Source organism: Erinaceus europaeus, chromosome 10 (assembly GCF_950295315.1).
Source record: "Erinaceus europaeus chromosome 10, mEriEur2.1, whole genome shotgun sequence".
Lineage (NCBI taxonomy): Eukaryota > Metazoa > Chordata > Mammalia > Eulipotyphla > Erinaceidae > Erinaceus > Erinaceus europaeus.
The window spans coordinates 79,285,305-79,307,282 of record NC_080171.1 but is presented as its reverse complement, the minus strand read 5'-3'; the positions used below and the strand labels follow the sequence as shown (position 1 = coordinate 79,307,282).

At 50.2% G+C, this 21,978-nt stretch overlaps 1 protein-coding gene and 1 long non-coding RNA gene across 4 annotated transcripts in view; one reads left to right on the top strand and one right to left on the bottom strand.

The window, feature by feature from the left end:
* MMEL1 (membrane metalloendopeptidase like 1) overlaps positions 1 to 21,961 on the top strand; it is a 36,279-nt gene extending 14,318 nt beyond the window's left edge. For 2 of the 3 annotated variants that reach the window (XM_060199909.1, XM_007529506.3), the window contains 22 exons: positions 3,768 to 3,845; positions 4,576 to 4,632; positions 5,449 to 5,610; positions 5,691 to 5,771; positions 8,582 to 8,677; positions 9,019 to 9,137; positions 9,544 to 9,609; positions 10,307 to 10,441; positions 10,544 to 10,633; positions 16,613 to 16,749; positions 17,188 to 17,281; positions 18,077 to 18,205; positions 18,509 to 18,607; positions 18,829 to 18,912; positions 19,150 to 19,253; positions 19,429 to 19,487; positions 19,762 to 19,881; positions 20,270 to 20,403; positions 20,513 to 20,578; positions 21,020 to 21,115; positions 21,436 to 21,512; positions 21,579 to 21,961. In XM_060199909.1, coding sequence (XP_060055892.1) covers positions 3,768 to 3,845; positions 4,576 to 4,632; positions 5,449 to 5,610; positions 5,691 to 5,771; positions 8,582 to 8,677; positions 9,019 to 9,137; positions 9,544 to 9,609; positions 10,307 to 10,441; positions 10,544 to 10,633; positions 16,613 to 16,749; positions 17,188 to 17,281; positions 18,077 to 18,205; positions 18,509 to 18,607; positions 18,829 to 18,912; positions 19,150 to 19,253; positions 19,429 to 19,487; positions 19,762 to 19,881; positions 20,270 to 20,403; positions 20,513 to 20,578; positions 21,020 to 21,115; positions 21,436 to 21,512; positions 21,579 to 21,678 — 2,183 coding nt within the window. In that variant the 3' untranslated portion in view covers positions 21,679 to 21,961. The remainder of the gene's footprint in view (positions 1 to 3,767; positions 3,846 to 4,575; positions 4,633 to 5,448; positions 5,611 to 5,690; positions 5,772 to 8,581; positions 8,678 to 9,018; positions 9,138 to 9,543; positions 9,610 to 10,306; positions 10,442 to 10,543; positions 10,634 to 16,612; positions 16,750 to 17,187; positions 17,282 to 18,076; positions 18,206 to 18,508; positions 18,608 to 18,828; positions 18,913 to 19,149; positions 19,254 to 19,428; positions 19,488 to 19,761; positions 19,882 to 20,269; positions 20,404 to 20,512; positions 20,579 to 21,019; positions 21,116 to 21,435; positions 21,513 to 21,578) is intronic. The other variant, XM_060199910.1, reaches the window with a different exon arrangement.
* Positions 12,406 to 18,871, bottom strand: LOC132540900 (uncharacterized). Its single transcript, XR_009552067.1, has 3 exons — positions 18,791 to 18,871; positions 18,507 to 18,584; positions 12,406 to 12,740 (listed from the first exon to the last, which is right to left on the bottom strand). It is a non-coding gene; the product is annotated as an uncharacterized LOC132540900 (long non-coding RNA).
* Positions 21,962 to 21,978: the final 17 nt, after the last annotated feature.

The window sequence follows — 21,978 nt, the reverse complement described above, 5'->3', positions numbered from 1 at the left end:
CTGAAACCCAAGTACATGTAAATGTTTTCTTCAAGAAGCTTTACAACTTTGCAGATTTATGTCTGTGGTTCATTTTGATTTTGTTTTAACATGAGGTATAAGGCCTATGTCTAGTGTGTGTGTGTGTGTGTGTGTGTGTGTGTGTGTGTGTACATGGATATGGCTAGTTGTTCCATTTGGGACACTTAATAGACTTTATTTTGTCAAACTGTCTTTGTTCTTTTGTCAAAGATCTGTTGTCTGTGGATGTGTGCATCTTTTCCTGGGTCCTCTATTCAGTTTTTCTGATCTGCGTGTCTTTTATTATCATTAATAATATTATTATTTTTGCCAGAGCTTACTTACTCATCTCTGGCTTATAATGATACTAGGGATTGAACCTGGGGCTTTGAAACCTCAGGCATGTAAACATTTTTGCATAACCTTTATGGCAGTTCCCCAGTCTTTGTGTGTCCTTTCTTTTGCCAATACTATGTACTGAGTCTTCCAACTTCATTCCTCTTTTTTGGGACTTTGTAATTTTATTCTGTCCCTGTGTTTTCACCATTTCCTTCTGCACTTCAATTTGAATAATGTATATTTACATTAGCTCTACCTTTTGTTTTTCTTTTTTAATATTTATTTATTCCTTTTTGTTGCCCTAGTTTTATTGTTGTAGTTATTATTGTTGTTGTTATTGGTGTCATCATTCTTGGATAGGACAGAGAGAAATGGAGAGAGGAGGGGAAGACAGAGCGGGAGAGAAAGATAGACACCTGCAGACCTGCTTCATCGCCTATGAAGCAACTCCCCTGCAGGTGGGGAGCCAGGGGCTCAAACCGGGATCCTTACACGGGTTCTTGTGCTTTGCGCTTAACCCACTGAGCTACTGCCCGACTCCTTTCACTTTTCTTATGTGTAATGTGAATATTTAGTGTTCTGTTAAAAGTCCAGAATGAATTCTTCACATCTTGTATTGCATTTCCACCAAGATATATATATTCACTTAGTGACATTTACTATATACCTACATATGTATAAAATCTTTTGTCACTATCATTTTTTGTCTTTTTTATTGGATAGAGAAATTAAGAAAGGAGGGAGCGATAGAGAGGGAAAGAGACAGAGATACCTTCAGTCCTACTTCATCACTCAGAGGCTATCCCCCTGCAGATGGGGACTAGGGGATTGAACCTGGGTCCTTATGCACTGTAATGTGTGCATTTAACCAGGTGTGCCACCACCACCACCACCCTCATCACTATCATTCTAAAGACCTATCTGATCATTCTGGCATCTGGTCACTAATATACTCTTCTTTAGATGCCTTTGGTTGCTTTTTTAAAAAATATTTATTCCCTTTTGTTGCCCTGGTTATTTTATTGTTGTAGCTATTGATGTCATTGTTGTTTGATAGGACAGAGAGAAATGGAGAGAGGCAGGGAAGACAGAGAGGGGGAGAGAAAGACACCTGCAGACCTGCTTCACAGCTTGTGAAGTGACTCCCCTGAAGGTGGGGAGATGGGGGCTGGAACCAGGATCCTTACACTGGTCCTTGCACTTTGCGTAGCTACCTGTGCTTAACCTGCTGCGCTACCGTAGACTCCCAATTTTTTTTTTTTTTAAGATTTGCCCATTTATTAATGAGAAAGAAAAAGAGGGAAAGAACCATGCAATGCCAGGTATCAAACTCAGGACCTCATGCTTCTGTCTTTCAGGTACTGCTGTTCTCAGGTATAGAGGTATGGAGCAGAGGTTCCTGTGGTGGGCTACACACACAGAGCATTGGGGGTGTGTGTGTAGGGGATGGGCTTTGTCCCTAACTAGCAAAGAGTGCTGCCCTCCTCACACCCTGGCCTGCAGAGAGAGCTCTCCTGGAAAGGGTGCATCCTTTTCTGCAGTTTAGTTCTCTAAGCCCCTGCACTCTGGCAGGGTTCTGGAAGCATTCATACTGATGCCCCCCCCCCCCCCCCCGCCAGCATGTCTTGTTTTGCTGGTCACCTGGTCTGCGTGGGCTGGCTGCATCCTACTCAGAAGAAGGGATCTCTCTCTTCTCTGTGCTTTCTTTGGCAGGAGAGCAGATATCCCTCTAGTCCATTCTTTTGCAGAACGTGACCCTAGAAGTCTTAGGTCTCATCTCTTGTCTGAGTCTCAGAGCTAGGAGCTTGGAACACAGCCAAGAGCACTGGGAACTCAGTGCCAACTTTGAGCTGCAATTCACCCCACCCCCCCATCACTACATTGACCTTTTCTCTCTGAAGCTTAGGCCTGTATTCAAACAGTTGTTTAGAGGGGGTGGACCATAGTGCACTGGGTTAAGTGCACATAGTATGAAGCACAAGGACTCATACAAGGATCATGATTTGAGCCCCTGGCTCCCTCACCTGCAGGGGAGTCATTTCACAAGCAGTGACACAGGTCTGCAGGTCTGCAGGTCTCTCTCTCTCTCTCTTTCTAGTATTTATTTATTCATCCCCTTTTGTTGCCCTGGTTGTTTTATTGTTGTATTTATTATTGTTGTTATTGATGTTGTCGTCGTTGGATAGGACAGAGAGAAATGAGGAAAGGAGGAGAAGACAGAAAGGGGAAGAGAAAAACACCTGCAGACCTGCTTCTCCACCTGTGAAGTGACTCCCCTGCAGATGGGCAGCCAGGGGCTCAAACTGGGATCCTTATGCCGGTCCTTGAGCTTTGTGCCACCTGTGCTTAACCCGCTGTGCTACCACCCAATGCCCTCTCTCTCCCTTTCTATCTTCCCCTCCCCCTCTCAATTCCTCTCTGTCCTATTCAAAAAAATGAAAAAAATGGCTGCAAGAGCAGTAGATTCACAGTGCAGGCACTGAGCACCTACGATAAACCTGGAGGCAAAAAAAAAAAAAAAAGTTGTCTAGTATGGTGTATGGTGCAGGCAATCCTTTGGTCCCATTCCCACTGAACTGGGGGTGGTGGTGTCTGAGAGCAGGATCCACAACCTGCTCACCTTTGAATTCCCAGTGCCCCCACTAGGCAGCTCATGCTAACCACAAACTCAGGTTGATTGGTGGACAAATGAGGGACAGAAGAGCAGCACCAGCAGGTGAAGGAGCTCTTCCTCCACCCAGGTCACCTGCTTCCTTCTACTATCTGGGGGGGCCAGGGAGCCTCCAACATCTGGGGGAGGAGAACCCATGCTCACTTTGCAGACTGCCTGACTCCCAGGTCAGACTCCTGACTGGGTGACCCTGCCCCATTCCCACCCTCAGGCCTCTGTGTACCTCCTCGGCAAGTCAGGGAGACTCAGCCAAAGCCAGGGTGGGGGTAAGGGTGGCCAGGCATGCCATGCCCTCACTCTGCATCTGAGCCTCCCAGATTTCCCTCCCACACACACACTTGTCCATCTTGCCCCCTAAGCCCCACCCCCCAGGCACAGTTGACAGCCTCCCCCCCCCCCCCCACACACACACACACCAGGAAGCATTCCCATGTAGTGGATGGGGGCAAAGAAGTAGCTTTGCAAGGTCAGCAGTGAAGGAGGGGGTCTACTAACCCAATGCATAGGACACTGTTCTCCCGCAGCTACTCAGCTATCCCAGATGCTGAGGAAATCAGAGAGAAAGGATTCCCCCAGGCCCTCCCACCCAGAGCTGACTTCCTGAGGCTGGCTGGCCCTCACAGCAAGGCCTGGGGCCCTGAAGCCCAGTGCCAGTCCCAGCAGCCCCATCCCCCACTCCCCCCACCCCATCCCCCACCCCCCGCACCTGGGCAGGGCCTGGAGACCTGGCTGAGTGTGTGTGTGTGTCTCTCCCTAGGGAGGCAGTGGCCACTCTTCTCTAGCCGGCTTTGCTTCTCAGAGGAAAAGAGGACCGTTGTAAAACGAGAATCCCGAGGTAGCTCTGGCCAAGGGGAACAGCAGGAGGACGGGGGCCCCAACATGGGAACGGGGGACAGTGGCAGGGACAGAAAAGAGGACAGAGGGAAGGAGCAGAGGACACAGCCATAAGTACCCGGAACTGTCCGGATTACACCTCCAGCTGGTGGGTACAAAATGGGTTGTGCTGGGTAGGCTGGCTGCGAGCGCTGCCGCCCACGGTGGAAGCTGGCAGGACAGACAGACTGAAGATCAGGACAGCATCTCAGGCTCAGGGTTGGGGCAACGGAGGCAGAAGGATCAGAGGCCCCAGAGCACTGCAAGAATAAGGCTCTTCTCTCTTAATGCCCCTGGCTGGACCTTAGGGCGGGAGGCTGGACGCCTGCACTGCCCTCCAACCCGCGTTTCAGGGATCAAGGCTGCACAACCCTCCCGACTGTGGGTGGTTTTGAGACCCAGACCCGTCCCCAAAAGATTCAATTCACCTGGCCCCGCCCCTCCCTAACAGCCTAGCACAGCCTCTCAGCACCCCACACTGCCCACCCCACCCATACAGCCCCACCCCCATGTACACCGGGCCGGAGTTTGCCGGCCGGGTACACCTAGCTGTTCCACCGTCAAGCTCCGCCCGCCTGGTCCACATGGCCACGCCCACCTCCGAGACCCGCCCATCTAGCACACCCAGCACTGAGCCTATACCTCCCCCGACCACCGCTTCTCTGAGGACTCACACTTGTTCTTGCCCACAGCCATCAATGAATCTGAAGTGGATGAAATCTGCATCTCCCCCGGGTGCGTGCTGGCAGGTAAGCGGCCCCCCAGCCATATGCAGCTGGGGCGGGGGAGGGGGGTTCCTAGTGGTGGGGGTACAGGCCCTGCCCGTGGGGGTAGCCACGGGACTGGTGGATGGGTTCTGCTCTGGCTTTTCATCCCCACCCCTTGGTCCCTCTGAGATTCCCGCCCCCGACCCCCCCCCACACACACACACCGCGTGCCTTTTGGGGTCCCGGTGCTCACAGCAGAACCCAGGGTTCCTTCCTGCTTTGCAGAAAGTCGCGCCAGCTCAATCAAGTCTCCCCGAAATATCTTAACATTGGGTACCACGTTCCTCCACAGACAACATAACGGAGATTCCAGAAATGTGCTGTTTCTGCCCGCGGGGTGGGAGGGAGTTCTGAGCAGAGCTTGACCACCTCAGCAGGAGCAATCAGGACCTTATTGGTGCCTGGACAAAGTCAGCTCCTCCAGCAAAAATCATACCCCTGTGGAGGGTAGAGGGTTATAAGAGCACTCCTTCCCCAGGACACAATGTGGGGTATGATGGGGTGGGGTCATGGAACAGAGACGTGGGAAAGATTCACTCACAGGGAGTGGACACGAGTCCGCCATGGCCTTGGTCCCCTTGGACTGCTGGCACCCCAATTTTACAGAAGAGGAAATGAGGTCTCAGGGTCCTGTGGCTGATAAGTGGAACTTGAACCCCTGGCCTTTTGGGGGCTCAGAGAAGGTGATGGAGTCTGCCAAGGGCACAGAACTGAGGATGCAGGTCTGACTTGAGTCCACTGGATCTCCCCCACGGGGCTCTGGTCCCATTCTCCACCCCACCCCGCCCGGATCCGCAGCTGCCAGGATGCTCCAGAACATGGACCCTTCCAAGGAGCCATGCGAGGACTTCTACCAGTATGCTTGTGGGGGTTGGCTGCGACGCCACATCATCCCGGAGTCCAACTCCCGCTATAGCGTCTTCGACATCCTGCGCGATGAGCTGGAAGTGGTCCTGAAAGGTGGGAACGCCCTCATCCAGGCCCTCTACCCCCAACCTGTGCCATCCGGCTTCCAGCATCACTGCTTCCTCTGCCTGCAGGCGTGCTGGAGAACTCCACCAGCACCGACAGGCCCGCAGTGCAGAAGGCCAAGATGCTCTATCGCTCCTGCATGAACCAGAGTGAGTGGGCGTCCTAGTGACAGCTCAGCCCCTGATCCTCATGTCCTTGGCCTTGCTGCAACAGACCACAGCTAGTTCAACAACCCTCCCCGTTTAGCCTTTCTTGTTTTTTTAAGTTCCACCTATATATGTGAAATCACCGTATATCCATTTTTTTCCTTCTGATGTCACATAACATGATTCTTTTCAAGTTCCATCCAAAATGAGGCAAAGGAGGGGATTATGTTTTTTCATTGCCTAATAGTATTCCACTGTGTATATATACCAAAATTTTCTTAGCCACTCATCTGTCATTGGGCATCTGGGTGCCTTCCATGTTTGAGCTATTCCAAATAGTGCTGCGATGAACATATGAATACATACATCTCTTTGGATAGGTTTGCTTGTTTGTTTGTTTTTTATAAATGTCTTTTTTTATCTTTATTGGATAGAGACAGCCAGAAATTAAGAGGTAAGGGGGTGATAGAAAGGAAGAAAGACAGACACCTGCAGCCCTGCTTCACCACTCGCAAAGCTTTCCCCCTGCAGGTGGGGACCGGGGGCTTGAACCTGGGTCCTTGCGCATTGTAATACATGCGCTCAACCAGGTACGCCACCACCCAGCCCCTGCTTGATTTTTTTATTGATTCCTAAAAGAAGGATTGCCAAGTCACAGGGTAGGCCCATTTCTAATGTTCTAAGGAAACTCCAGACTTCTCCATAGGGATTGGACACGTGTGCATTCCTATTAACAATATGGCAGGGCTCCTTTCTCCCACATCAACAGCACTTGTTTCTGTCCTTTCTCATGCATGGCATTCTCACTGGTGTAAAGTGGTGTCTCACTATTGTCTTTTTTTTTTTTTTTTTTACCAGAACACTGGTCAGCTCAGGCTTATGGTGATGTAGGGGATTGAACCTGGAACTTGGAGCCTCAGGCATGAGAGTCACTTTGCTATCTACCATTATGCTATCTACCTCCACCATCTCAATATTATCTTTATTTGTAGTTTTCAGATAATCAGTGATTGGTTGGTTTCTTTCTTTTTCTTATGTCATTCATCTGAATATCCTCTTTGGTGAACATTCTGTCCATGTCCTCTCCCCACTTTTCCTTCCTTTCTTTCTTTCTTTTAATTAGTTTAATAGTGATCAAGACCATAGGATAAGAGGGGTACAATTCCACACAATTCCCACCACCAGAGTTATGTATCCCATCTCCTCCACTGGAAGCTTCCTAGTCTTTTTATCCCTGTGGGAGCATGGACCCAGGATCAAGATGAGTTATAGAAGGTGGAAGGTCCAGCTTCTGTAATTGCTTCTCTGCTGGACATGAGCATTGACAGGTCCATCCATACCCCCAGCCTGTTTCTACCTTTCCCTACTGGGGCAGGGCTCTGGAGAGGTGGGGTTCCAGGACACACTGGTGAGGTTGTCTCCCCAGGGAAGTCAGGCTGGTGTCATACTAGCATCTGCAACTTGGTGGCTGAAAAGCATTACGATATAAAGCAGAACAAATTGTTTAATACTCATGAAATTAAAGGTAGGAATACAGTAGATGATATTTGGGGGTCTCCATTTTGGAAAATTCTAGGGAGTCTATTTTAGGTATATTCCAAGGGGCCCATGACTTTACTAATTTTACCTGAGCCCGACAGCTAACTTGTAGCGGGCTAAAGGTATTGTCTGAGGAGACGGTGTCAGAGTTGGAAATAGGGCTAGAAATCTGGATCAGGGAAGAGAATAGCTCCCAAATATGGGGCAAGTATGTAAATACCATTAACTGTAAACCCCATCAATATGATCTGGGGCCCATATTCAGCACAAAGTAGGGCAGTCCCTATCATTGTTGTTCCACATTGACTTTCCCCATTTTTAAAAAATATTTATTTATTCCCTTTTGTTGCCCTTGTTTTATTGTTGTACTTATTATTGTTGTTGTCATTGTTGGATAAGACAGAGAGAAATGGAGAGAGATGGGGAAGACAGAGAGGAGATGAGAAAGACAGACATCCGCAGACCTGCTTCACCGCTTGTGAAGAGACTCCCCTGCAGGTGGGGAGGTGGGGCCTCTAACCGGGATTCTTACGCCACCAAGTGCTTAACCTGCTGTGCTACCACCAGACTCACAACTTTCCCCATTTTTCATGTGGTTGTTTTGGTTACTACCCTTTTGCATGCTGTGTAGCATGTAAAGTTCTATAGGGTGTCTTTCTGCTTCAATAGTGGTTCCTTTGGCTATGCAGAATTTTTTTTTATTTGATGTAGCCTCATTGGTTTGTTTTTATTTTGTTTTCCTTGCTGTTGGACTTGATACTTCAGAGGCATTCCTGAAGCAATATTTTATGTCAATATTTTCTCCTATGTATGATAGTTTCTGGTCTAATGTCCATGTCTTTGGTGTGTTTGGAGTTGACTTTTGAGCATGGTGATATGCTGTGGTCCAGTTTCATTTGTCTGCGCGTCTCAACTCAATTTTCCCAATACCATTTGTTGAGGAGACTCTCCTTCCTTCATTTAAATGTCTAGGCACCCTTGTCAAAAATTAGTTATCAGTATGTGTGGGGTCCAATACATCTTTGTTCCTATTATGAAGATGTACACATGTGGAGTACTTGCAGCCTGTCCCCCTAAAAAAGCCCCCTGTGGATGCTTGAGAACACTACTGTGGTTATTCTTGCTTGAGAGGACCATGTCCCTTCCTCCACACCAGGGTCCAAGGCCAGCTGTTTCTCCCTGGGGTCTCCTGGAGGGTGGGGTCTGTTCAAGTGTATCTGATCACAGGCAACAGTGGGGGTCACATATATGGATGACTCCTGCTCCCTCCACAGGTGTGATTGAGAAAAGGGGCTCTCAGCCCTTGGTGGACATCATAGAGACAATGGGTGGCTGGCCAGTGACCATGGACAAGTGGAATGAGACCATGGGTAAGGATGGGGCTCCCAGGGCCTGTGTGGGCTTCCCTGGGGCTTCTCCCTCCAGCCCAGCAGAGGGGTGTCCCTTCCAGACCCCTAGGAAGGACTCAGCCCCTTGCCCTGGCTGTGTGTCCACCTGCATCCTGGTCTTCCTGACATGGAGAGGACATGGGGCCTTGAGTGGCTGGCAGCGTCCAACATCCAGGGACCACTCGGGGGAGCACATGCCTGGGGACACTATGGCCACCACCACCCAAGAAAGGGCAGCTCTGAGCTCTGAGCTGAGGAGGCTGAGGTGCCCTGCAGGGAGGGTTGGGGCTGGGGCCACCTGCAGCCTGGCACTGACTCTGCAGGCCCCAAGTGGGAGCTGGAACAGCAGCTGGCCATGCTAAACGGGCAGTTTAACAGGCGAGTCCTCATTGACCTATTCATCTGGAACGACGACCAGAACTCCAGTCGCCACATCATCTACGTATGCGCTGGCAGTGGGCTGGCAGGTGGGGGGAGGGCGTCTGCATAGCTGGGGACTTAGAAGGAGCCAACCACCAAGGGGTCCTCCTCTATGGCTGAGGGGGCCTGTCACCAGTCACCTGTGAGCCCATCCTGCAGGGAGGTCCCCAACTGAACCTGCTCCCAGGCCTCTGTCCCCAGCCATCACTGAGAGGTTAGGGGACCAAGGATGAACCTATACCCCTGGCAGAGCAGGCCCAGGGGACCCAGGTGCCTCAGCATGCGTACACACACACACACACACACACACACACACACACACACAGCCTGAAAGCTGTGTGTGTTACAGTTCCTGAGATAGGTGTGGGGGCTGGGCCAGGCTTTGGGGTCCCTGCTTCTCGCCCAGGGCCACATCCTCTTGTCTCCAGATAGACCAGCCTGCCTTGGGCATGCCCACCCGGGAATATTATTTCAACGCCGGCAATAACCAGAGGGTGAGTGCAGTTGGAGACCATGCCACCTAAGATTGGATCCCACCCCCACCCCAAACCCACCTGTTTCCCATCCCCAGTGGCTTTACTTCTCCTGTACAGCCCCTGCTCCCCAAAGCTGGTCTTGGTCAACCCCTATGAAGTCCAGGATGCAGACCAGAACCACCACCTTTGTCACCAGTATGGGCAGTGAGCCCAAGGAAAGCTGACCAGGGAGGTCATGGGCACCTCTTGGGGGAGGGGTCACGTCTTGCAGCCACCCAGAAACTTTGGCCAAGAAGGGCATGAGGACACTAGCCCAGCCTGTCATGGGAGGAGGTGGTGGCCTCTGTGCTCCCTCCTCCAGAGCCCCTTGACTGAGTTGACATCCTAAGCCCACTCTGGGGGTTTGGAGGTGCTTCCTACACTGTCAATTAAGGGGAGCTGAGGAGAGGTGCACAGCCCTATGTTCAGGTTCCTGCCTCTTGAGCAGAGACAAACCTAGCCAGGAAAGCTGGCCCCTGACCATGCTCCTAATTGGGCCCCAGAGGACTAACAGATGAGGGTGCTGACCTGTCCAGAGGTGAAAGCCATAACTGAGGGCCTCTACCTGTGATGGTGGGGGAGGGGAGGAGAGGGCTGTTCCTGCTGCCTGGCTTGGCCTATCAGCATGCCTAGGGACTGCCCCCACCCCAGCCCACCTGCCCTGCCCTTTCCCCAGGTACGTGAGGCCTACCTGCAGTTCATGGTGTCAGTGGCATCGATGGTACGGGCTGACATGAACCTGCCAGAGAACAGCTACCTGGTGCGTGAGGACATGAAGCAGGTGCTGCACCTGGAGACTCAGCTTGCCAATGTGAGTGTTGCCTCAGGCACTATGGGGGGGGGCCAGGGAGTGGGGTGCTGGGTCCCTGCCCCTAGCCCAGGGTAACTGCTTGCCCTGCCCCACCCCATGCAGGCCACCGTCCCCCAGGAGGAGAGGCATGATGTCACGACCCTGTACCACCGGATGGACCTGGAGGAGCTCCAGAACAGGTTCAGCCTGAAGGTGAGTCCCAGCTGCCTGTCCTGCCATGGTGGATTAGAGCCCCCCCAAAAAAGGGGGTACCCAATTGCATGTGTTCTATCCACTTACCCTCAGAATAGTGCTTTTTCCTTCAAAGGGTCTTGTGTCACCTGATCAAAGGCAGGTCTGTCTTTTCTTCATGGCCAGTATTCTCTCTGTGTCATACTAAGACATCTTTGACTGGGACTGGGTGGTGGCACACCCTGAAGAGTGTACATGTTACTACACACAAAGGTCTGAGTTCAAACTCTCAGTCTCCACCTGCAGGAGGAGAGCTTCACAAGCAGTGGAACAGTGCTGCCGGTGTCTTTCTTTTTCTTTGCCTCTCTCCCTCCTGGGAGCTATAGAATTGTGCCTCCAGCCTCCAGCAATAACCTTGGTGGAAGAAACAGGGGCTGGGTGGTGCAAGGACCCAGGTTCAAGCTATAGTCCTCACTTACTGGGGGAGGCTTCAAAAGCAGTGAAACAGGGATCTGGTGGTAGCACAGCAGGTTAAGCACACGTGGTGCGAAGTGCAAGGACTGGGGTAAGGATTCTGGTTTGAGCTCCCAGCTTCCCGCCTACAGGGGAGTCGCCTCACAAGCGGTGAAGCAGGCCTGCAGGTGTTTATCTTTTTCTCCCCCACCCCTCAATTTCTGTCCTAACCAACAACAATGACAGCAATAACAATAATAACCACCACCACAACAACAAACAATAAGGGCAACAAAGCAAAAAAAAAAAAAAAAAGCCTCCAGAAGCAGTGGATTCATGGTGCAATAATCCTGGAGACAAATAAACAAATAAATAAATAAAAGCAGTGTAACATACTATTCAGCTATTAAGAATGATGTATTCACCCTCTTTACCTCATCTTAGATGGAGCTTCAAGGAATCATGTTAAGTGAGATAAGCAAGAAGGAGAAGGATGAATATGGGATAATCTCATTCACAGAGAGAAGCTGAGAAATAAGAACAGAAGGGGAAACACAAAGCAGAACTTGGACTGGGTTTGGTGTACTGCACCAAAGTAAAGGACTAGGAGTGGGGGAGGATGTCCAAAATCTGTTTCACTGGTCTTAATGAAATTAAGGTGTGGGTAGGGACATGCTCCTATAAAACTCTGGATAGAAGAATCTGTTCCTTTGTTCCTCAGTTTCTGGATGTTACTGGCATTCTGGCTGTGACCAATCTCTACCTCCATTTTTCCACTGTCTGTCAAGTCCTGGTGCATGACGGCAGAGGAGGACCTAAGGCTGGGGGTGAGAGTGTTTTGCAGAAAACTTAGAAATTCTACACATGTACCAACAACTATATTTACTGTGAGCAATTAATTCCCCCCAATTAAAAAACTGCATATGAAAAAAAGTCAATGTCTCAGGGTAGGATAGATAGCATATGGTTAAGCAAAAAGACTCTCATACCTGAGGTTCTGAGTTCCTAGGTTTAATCCCCTGCACCACCTGAAACCAAAGTTAAGCAATGGCCTGGGGTGGGGGTGGGGGGGCAAAAAGTCAATGTCTCAGAAAGAACATGGGATAAAAATACTACACAAAGTTTCAAGAAGAAAAACAGTGGTGAAACAGTGCTGCAGGTGTCTGTCTGTCTCTCCTTTCCTATCTCCCCCTTACTACTCAATTTCTTTCAGTCTATATGAAAGAGAGAGAGAATGCTAAGAAACAAATCTTTTGCGTAAGGATCCCAGTTCGAGCCCCTGGCTCCCTCCTGCAGGGGAGTTGCTTCACAGGCGGTGAAGCAGGTCTGCAAGTGTCTATCTTTCTCTCCACCCCTCTGTCTTCCCCTCCTCTCTCCATTTCTCTCTGTCCTATCTAACAAAGAGGACATCAATAACAACAACAATAATAACTAAGACAACAATGAAAAACAACAAGGGCAACAAAAGGGAAAATAAAAATATTAAAACATTTTTAAAAAAGAAACAAATATTAACTTACTCAGCAGTTGTTGAAGTCTATATTCCAGCTTGAGTTACTTCTTCTACAGCATGAGTTGTAAGAACTGTTTCGTTTCTTCTTATGGAGACCCAGATGTCCCAGTGAAATCAGCCCACACATATACAGCCACTTAATATATGACAAAGGGGCCAAAACTACTCAATGGGAAAAAAAAGTTCTCTTCAACAAGTGGTACTGGAACAACTGGAGAGTCACACATAGAAAAGTAAAACTAAGGTGAGGTTAGATAGCATAATGGTTATGCAAAGAGACTCTCATGCTCGTGGCTTCAAAGTCCTAGGTTCAATCCCCCACACCACTATAAGCCAGGGCTGAGCAGTGCTCTGGTAAAAATAAATAAATAAATAAGTAAAACCTGACCATCACTTAACACCATGCACCAAAATCAGATAAAAATGGGTCAAAGACCTGGATATTAGAGCAGAAACTCTTAAATATATAGAAGAAAACATCATCAAAATATTGCAGGATCTTAACATCAAAGATGTACTTGGAGATTAAACCCCATGGGCATGGGAAATGAAAACAAGAGTAAATAAACAGAACTATATCAAACTAAGAAGCTTCTACACATCACAAGCAAACTACACAAGGATAACCAGGCAACCCACAAATTAGAAGAAGATATTTGCACAGCACACATCCAACAAGAAATTGATATCAAACATCTATAAAGAACTTATACTGCTCAACAACAAAAAATAACCCAATAAAAATGTGGGTCAACAAAATTAATAGGCAGTTTTGAAGAGATACAGACATGAAAAATGATCCACTTCACTTATTAGATAAATGCAATTAAAACTACACTGAGATTCCATCTCTCACCTGTGAGAATGGCCTACATCAACAAAACACAAAATGATAGGTGTTAGTGGAGTTGAAGAGAAAAATGGAACTCTTCTACATTGTTGGTGGGAAACCAAACTGGCATAGGCCCTTTGGAAGTCCTTAAACAAATTAAAATGGAATTGCTTTATGATCTAGTAATACCACTCTTGGGCATTTATCCAAAGAGGACACATTTATTCAAAGGAACTTTGCTTTTCAAGATCATCTTGTTCATTCCTGGCATTTTGCATTTTCAAGGAAAACTCAGAGAAGGCTAGCTATTTCCACAGAGAAGTCTGCTGAGATTTTGAAAGAGGGGACTTGGGGTCTAAGTGTCAATTTGAGAAGGAACAATCTCTTTACAAGATATATTCTTCCATTTTACATGCCCTGGTTTGTCTTTTGTTTGTAAACAAACACACAGAACACTGGCCAGGAGGACAGCAATGTCACTCACACTGGTATCAGTCCCACAGAACATGTTCTTTGTGAACACGCTTCATTTCTTGTCTTTCAACTTGTATTGACTGCCTTTGATTTTCTGATGCTGAGGTCATCATAACAGGTGTCAGCTTCCCTCTGGCCTCAGAAAGAAAGCTCAAAATGTTTAAACATCAAATGTGGGGCCAGGTGATGGCTCACCTGGTTAAACACTTACATTACAGTGCACAAGGACCCAGGTTCAAGCCCCTGGCCCCCACCTGCAGGGGGAAAGCTTCACAAGTGGTGAAGCAGGTCTGCAGGTGTCTATCTTTCTCTCCCCCTCTGTCTTCCCCTCCTCTCTCCATTTCTCTCTGTCCTATCTAACAAAGACGACATCAATAACAACAACAATAACTACAACAGCAATAAAAAAAACAAGGGCAACAAAAGGGAAAATAAATAAATAAATATTAAAAACTTTTTAAAAAATCAAATGTTATGGGGTAGGTTTTGTTTGTTTTGATTTTTTGTTTGGGTTTTTGTTGTTGTTGTTACTGATCCTGTTATATCTATTCCCATTATCAATTTGTGGAAATTGTCTTTTTTTTAGGGTTTTTAAAAAATATTTATTTATTTAATTTATTCCCTTTCTGTTGCCCTTGTTGTTTTATTGTTGTAGCTGTTGTTGATGTCGTCATTGTTGGATAGGATGGAGAGAAATGGGGAGAGGAGGGGAAGACAGAGAGGGGAGAGAAAGACACCTGCAGACCTGCTTCACCGCCTGTGAAGCGACTCTCTTGCAGGTGGGGAGCTGGGGGCTCGAATCAGGATCCTTATGCCAGTCCTTGCACTTTGTGCCACGTGCGCTTAACCCACTGTGCTACCGCCGGACTCCCGGAATTTGTCTTTTTTTAAAATATTTTTTTATATTTATTTTTATTTATTTATTCCCTTTTGTTGCCCTTGTCGTTTTATTGTTGTAGTTATTATTGTTGTCATTGTTGTTGGATAGGACAGAGAGAAATGGAGAGGGGAGGGGGAAGACAGAGGGAGAGAAAGATAGACACCTGCAGACCTGCTTCACCGCTTGTGAAGCGACACCCCTGCAGGTGGGGAGCCAGGGCTTGAACCAGGATCCTTATGCGGGTCCTTGTGCTTAGCGCCACCTGCGCTTAATCCGCTGTGCTACAGCCTGACTCCCCCGGAATTTGTCTTTTAAAAAATATTTATTTATTCCCTTTTTGTTGTCCTTGTTGTTTTTTTATTGTTGTAGTTATTATTATTGTTATTGTCATTGTTGGATAGGACAGAGAAATGGAGAGAGGAAAAGAAGACAGAGAGGGGGAGAGATAGATACCTGCAGACCTGCTTCACCACTTGTGAAGTGACTCCCCTGCAGGTGGGGAGCTGAGGGCTCAAACAGGGATCCTTACACCAGACGGAATTTGTCTTTTTTATATTTTATTTATATATGAGAAAGATGGGAGAAAAGAGAAAACCAGACATCACTCTAGTATATCTGTTGTCGGGAATTGAACTCGGGACCTCCTGCTTGAGAGTCCAATGCTTTATCCACTGCGCCACCTCCCAGACCACTGGAATTTATCTTTTATTTTTTACCTGCTAAGTGTTCTGGTACTAGTAGACAAATGACATTCTATTTGAAATGCATCTATTGAAAGTTTTTAAATATTTTATCTTAATGAGAGAGAAATATCAAGAAAAATACAGAAAGAGAGAACAGAGCACTGGTGCCTGGTGCTCAGCTCTGTTTATGTTGGTGCTAGGGATTGAACCTGGGACCTTGAAACCTCAGGCATGAGAGTCTTTTGTAGAACCATTATGCTATCTCCTCAGCCCTGCATCTAATTGAAATCATCATGTGATTTCCCTCCATTATTCAGTTATCATAGTGGGATATATTCATATGATTTTCAAATCTTAAGCTTAACATTAATTTCTTAGGTAAATCTAATTTAGCTGTGTAGCACTGCACACTTTATATAGGTAAGAATAAATATTAAATGCTAATGTCTTGAGTTGGGCTGAAAATAGTTTTCTTTTTTTCTCTTGAATGTCTGAGTAACAGTAACAGTATGTCTTCCTTAGATGTCTGGTAGTATCCTCTGGAAAATTCATACAGTTTTGGAAATCTCTGTGTGGAAACATTCTAATTTACAGGGACCAGGCAGCAGAGCACCCAGTTAAGCATACATATTACCGCGTGCAAGAACCCAGGTTTGGGCCCCCACTCCCCACCTACAAGGGGATGCTTCATGCAGTGGAGCAGGTCTGCAGGTGTTTCTCTCTCTCCCTCCCCCCCCCATTTCTCTCTTTCCTATACAATAAAAAAAAAAAAGAAAAGAAAAGAAAAAGAAAAAAATGGCTACCAGAAGCAGTGACTTCATAGTGCCAACACCAAATCCCAACAATAATCCCAAAGGCAATAAAAATAAATAAAGGAAAGAACGAAAGATCACCTTTACTATGCATATGATGTTTCTTCATTATTGGTAAGATGTGTTTTCCCTAGAATATTTCCTAGAAAACTGAAATCTGCATACATACTGGTATGCTATCTCTTCAGCATCTATAACAACTGTAATTATGTCACTTGTTTTCCTGATTCTGATAATCCATGCTCTCTCTTTCTCTCTCGCTCTTTTTCTGAATATTCTTTGGCGGAGGCTGGGTATCCAGGAACTGTATCCCTCTCTGTCTTTCCCGCTCCCCCCTGCCCCTTTTCCTCCAGGGGTTTAACTGGACCATCTTCATACAATCTGTGCTGGCCTCTGTCAAAATCAAGCTGCTGCCAGATGAAGAGGTGGTGGTTTACGGCATCCCCTACCTCCAGAATCTTGAAGACATCATAGAAGACATTTCCCCCAGGTAAAATAAGGCCCCAGCATAGTTAAACCCTCTTCCTACTCTCCATCAGTTCCTCCTCAGAGGGCAGGGGCCCTCTGAGGCCTGAGGGACACAAAAAGGGTGATTTCAGTAGCCAGTGAAACCACTATTTTTATGAGAGAGGTGGAGGAAAACTTCTCAGCTTGGGCATATAGTAGTACCAGTGATGGAACCTAGGGCCTCAGGTTTGCCAGTCCAGTGCTTAACAATAGCTCTCTCCCCAGCCCAGTCAGTGGAGCTTTACAAAAGAGATCCTAAACATCTCAACATTCAAACTATGCCTGAGGGATGTCTTGGAGATTTCTGCCCCAGCCTAAATTTCCAGTTTAGAGCAGAATCTGCTGGCCCAGGGCCCCTAGCCATGACTCCTTCCTGGGCACTGACCACTCACTGTTTCATCTTCCACCCTACCTGCCCCAGGACCATGCAGAACTACCTGGTCTGGCGCCTGGTGCTGGATCGCATTAGCAGCCTTAGCCAGCGATTCAAGGAAGCGCGTACCAACTACCGCAAGGTGAGATATTCAGCTTGTTCCTGCCCTGAGCCTGCCCTGCCCCTCACTCACTCTGCCACCCACCCTGGGCAAGTCACACATGAGCTATGAGTGGAGCAAGCCACACTAGAGGGTGGGGTGGAAGGTGAAGAGAGCCTCCCTATGGAGCAAGGCTGGGACCTCAAGGCATGAAGACAGGGCAGGGGCCTTGAGGCAGTCTGGAGTCAAGTGGGCTGCTGGGTCTGGAGTCGCATGGGCTACTGGAGTCCTTGAAAATGAAACTATGGGCAGCCAGTTAGGACAGGGGTCCAGGAGGGGCCTGGCTTATAGGACCCCCCCCCCACCACCACCCAGGGGTAAAGGCCCAACTCCCAGCCTGAGTTCCTCTGAAAACTACACCCATGGACAGTGTTCAAGGGCAAGTCTCTGAGGTTACCCTGTGCCCCACTAAGCTATGGGAAGCAGATGTCAGTAAATGCAGTGGAATGAATGGGTGAGTGAATGGACTGCAGAAGAAATGAGTGAATGAGTGAATTTTGGATTGATTGAGTGAGTCAGTGACTGAACTACTGAATAATTGAGTGAGTACATGGATAACTGTATAAATGAGTGAATGAATGAATGAATTCAGTAAACTAAATAAATGAGAAAATGAGTAGGTAAGTCTGAACTACTGAATAAATGAATGCATGAGTGAGTGGACTACTGAATAAATGAGTGAGTGAATGAATGAACTATGGGTAAATGACTGAATGAATGAATGAGTCAGTGGACTGAATGACTGAGAGTGAGTGAGCAGGAGCGGACTCTCTGCAGGCGCTGTATGGCACCACAGTGGAGGAGGTGCGTTGGCGCGAGTGCGTCAGCTATGTCAACAGCAACATGGAGAGTGCCGTGGGCTCCCTGTATGTCAAGGAGGCCTTTTCTGGAGAGAGCAAAAACTTGGTGGGTACTAGGGGCTCCTGGGGTTTAGGGGAGGAGCAGCCCCCTGCACTGTGCCCCCATTCCTGGAGAGGGACCCCGCTTAGTCCCCCAACACATGTGCTCACTGGTGGGGGGGGGGGACTGTGTCCCACACCCCATCCCAGGGGCCATGCCAGGAGGTCTCCCTTGCCCAGGCCTCCTCTGGCCATCTGCCCCCATCTTGGCCCAGCAGGTCACCTGGGAAGGGTCCTCAGGGTGACTGCAGTCTCCACCTCCATGCTACACCCTGGCAGGGCCCCTGAGGACAAGGATTGTGACTTACAGGTGAAGAACCTCATCAACACTGTGCGCAAGGTATTCGTGGAGACTCTGGATGAGCTGGGCTGGATGGACCAGGAGTCTAAAAAGAAGGCACAGGAGAAGGTGGCCAGGCTGGGGGCTGCTGGGGCAGGACTCTCTAACCTGAAGGGGCAGCATTGGGGTTTTTCTTCCTCTAGAGAGGAAAACCAAGAGCTTCTGGAAAGGCTGTGGGCCAGGAACAGGGCCAAGTCCCTTAGTCACTTACCCACATGGGGCAGGGAAGGGAGTCACAACTGGGGTGCTCACCTGGGACAGACATGGACCAGCCCTCTGCTCCTTGTCAGGCTCTGAGCATCCGGGAGCAGATTGGATACCCTGACTACATCCTGGAGGAGGGGAATCAACAGCTGGATGAGGAGTACTCCACTGTGCGCAACTCTCCCCCGCCCCAGTCCCTCTCATCCCTTCGCCAACCTGTCCCCTCTCCTGACCCCTGGGCTTCAGTTACCTGGAGCAGGGTCTGCTAACTCAGCCACCCCAACAGGCACTGGTATAAGGGATGGTGAAACTGAGGTGCAAAAGACAGGGGCCCTCTAGTCCCCCTACTGGCTGCACCCTTGACCTCCCCTGCCCACAGGCCTGGCAGTGACAGTTCCTCCCCATAGCTGAACTTCTCGGAAGACCTGTACTTTGAAAACGGCCTGCAGAACCTTAAGGCTGGTGCCCAGAGGAGCCTCAAGAAGCTTCGGGAGAAGGTGGACCAGAACCTGTGAGTGGGGCTGCCCTGGGGGAAGCAGGCTGGTAGCTAGGCCTGGGGGATGAGGTAGCCCAACCTGAAACTGGCCAGGCCCTGCCTCTACCCCCTCAGGGCAGGCTCCTGTCTGCCAGGGAGGGGGTGAGAGAGGGCAAGGGACAGACTCCTGTTGACAGCTCATGTACCCCAGCTGGATCATCGGAGCTGCTGTGGTTAACGCCTTCTACTCCCCAAACCGAAACCAGATTGGTATGTTTACCATGGCCCTCCACTGTCCCCGGATCACCCCCTTCTTCCTAGGGTACCTTGTGTCCATAGGCTGTCAGGAGGGTTTTCAAGAGGGAGGCAGCAAACACTCCCTTTGAAAGCAGCAGAGAATCATGGAAAGGAATCCTACCCCCAGCTTCAAGTTTCTTCATCTGTGACATGGGGCATATATACCATCACCCTCTACCTTTGGGGTGGTTCCTGGGGGTCCTGGCACCAAACTGAACTTTGTTTTCTGCCCCTTCCTGCCTGACAGTGTTCCCCGCTGGGATCCTCCAGCCTCCCTTTTTCAGCAAAGAGCAACCACAAGCCTTGAACTTTGGGGGAATCGGGATGGTAATCGGGCACGAGATCACCCACGGCTTTGATGACAATGGTAGGGGGGCTGCCTAGGGCCAGTGCCTCAAATCCCCCCCACACACACTCTCTCTCTCTCTTACACACACACACACACACACATACACAATGCAGAGGGAACTGGGACCCAGTTAGTCCTCCAGGAAGGGACACCAAGGCTGTAGTGATACCTCCTTAGGGTCGGAGGAGAGGGCTCCAGAGCCCCAACCCCATCTCCACCCCATTAACAGTGCCTTCCCTGTAGGGACATTGCACCCCTGGTCCCATGCTACCCACCTAGAGCAAACAGAGCCCTCAGGGTTCTCTGCTCACAGCCTGAAGCTTGGAGGGTTCAGGGAGTGTGTGTGTGTGGGAGGGCCTAGACCAAGTGGGCAGCTCATGAGCAGCTGGCCTCCGCCCTCTCTCAGGCCGGAACTTTGACAAGGATGGCAATATGCTGGACTGGTGGAGCAACTTCTCGGCACACCACTTCCGAAAGCAGTCAGAGTGCATGGTCCACCAGTATGGGAACTACTCCTGGGACCTGGCCGACCAGCAGAATGTGAGCCTCAACAGGGTACCCCAGCCCTACCCTGCCCTACCCGGGGAGGGGGGGTGTGAGGGGAAGAGGGCTGGTCTGGGCCTCCCCCCATCCTGGCTCCCGTGCACAGGTGAACGGGTTCAGCACGCTTGGGGAGAACATTGCAGACAATGGAGGGGTGCGGCAGGCCTACAAGGTGGGTCCCCACAGGGTCCCGAAAAGGGTGGCAGAAGAGAGCCACTGGACCACTATGACCAAGTGAGGTTGGCCCGGGCCCTTCTCCACCTACTCCTGGACAGCTTTAAGGGTGGGTGGGCATCAGGGCTCTGCCCACATTGCACCCTGATTTGGCAGAGGGCTCTGCTCCCAGGAGACCACTGCCTGCCTCCTGTGACTGGCACCGTGCCTGTGTGGCCCCAGATACGGGACATCCAAAGAACCCCTTCCAGGTGGGGGCTGAGTGGCCTGCCACCAGGGCAGTCCCCCTCCCCCAGCATGGGGCCACACAGTAATTAAAGGGGGAAGACCCCAGGTGGAGCTTAAAAGGTCTTTAGTCGCAGGGGCCTCTGGACCCAGGTCCTAGTCTGGGTGGCGCGTCCCTAAAAGGGTGGCAGCCCAGCAGTGTCCCTGCCCCTAGGCCTACCGGAAGTGGGCGGAGGACGGTGGCAAGGACCAGCAGCTGCCCGGCTTGCGGCTTACCTACGACCAGATGTTCTTCATCAACTATGCCCAGGTCCAAGGCCATCCCCCATTCCCCACCCCCTCCCCCAGTGGAAAGCCGCTGGCTAAACCCATCTTCGTAGACTGGCCTCCGTGGTCGCTCTTGGAAAGTACTGGACACGCCCCTGTCCCGCAAGACTTCAGGGGCTTGTGCTAGGATGGATCTCACAGTTGGGGGTGGTCCCTCCTAGAAGGGGTGGAGCCTCTGCAAAGAAGATGAGGCTACGCCCATCTCCCAAGGGACACTCCGCCCCCTACTCCATCCTAGGCGTCCCGCCCCCCTCCTCTCCCTCCTCATCCGGGCCTCGCAGCCACGCCCCTGTGCGCCCACAGGTGTGGTGCGGGTCCTATCGGCCTGAGTTCGCCATCCAGTCCATCAAGACTGACGTGCACAGCCCCCTGAAGTACAGGCAAGTGATCTCCCGCCCCGCCCCCGTCCGCCCTCAGAGCCCCAGCTCAGGCTACCCGCCCTGCAGGGTGCTGGGCTCGCTGCAGAACCTGGCTGCCTTCGCCCAAGCCTTCCAGTGCGCCGAGGGCACCCCCATGCACCCGCAGGAGCGCTGCCGCGTCTGGTAACCGAGGTCGAGCCGCGCCCCCCGCGCCCCGTGCCCGCCCTGCGCGGAGAAGGTGCCGCCGGCGGGGGCCGGCTGAGCACGGACTGCAGCGCCGCCCCGCCCCGCCCCGGACGCCCTCCGCCAGGGAGGGCGCTGTCCCCGGCGCCCCATCATGTCCCGCCCGAGTCAAGGCCGCACTGCTGCAGCCCTGCAGGCGCACCGCCGCCGTCATTAGCCCACTCCACCGTGTCTGCTCAGACTTCCAGCTTCAAACTTGAGCCAAGTAAAAGCTACAGAGAATCGTGGCCTCGTGTGTCTGGGG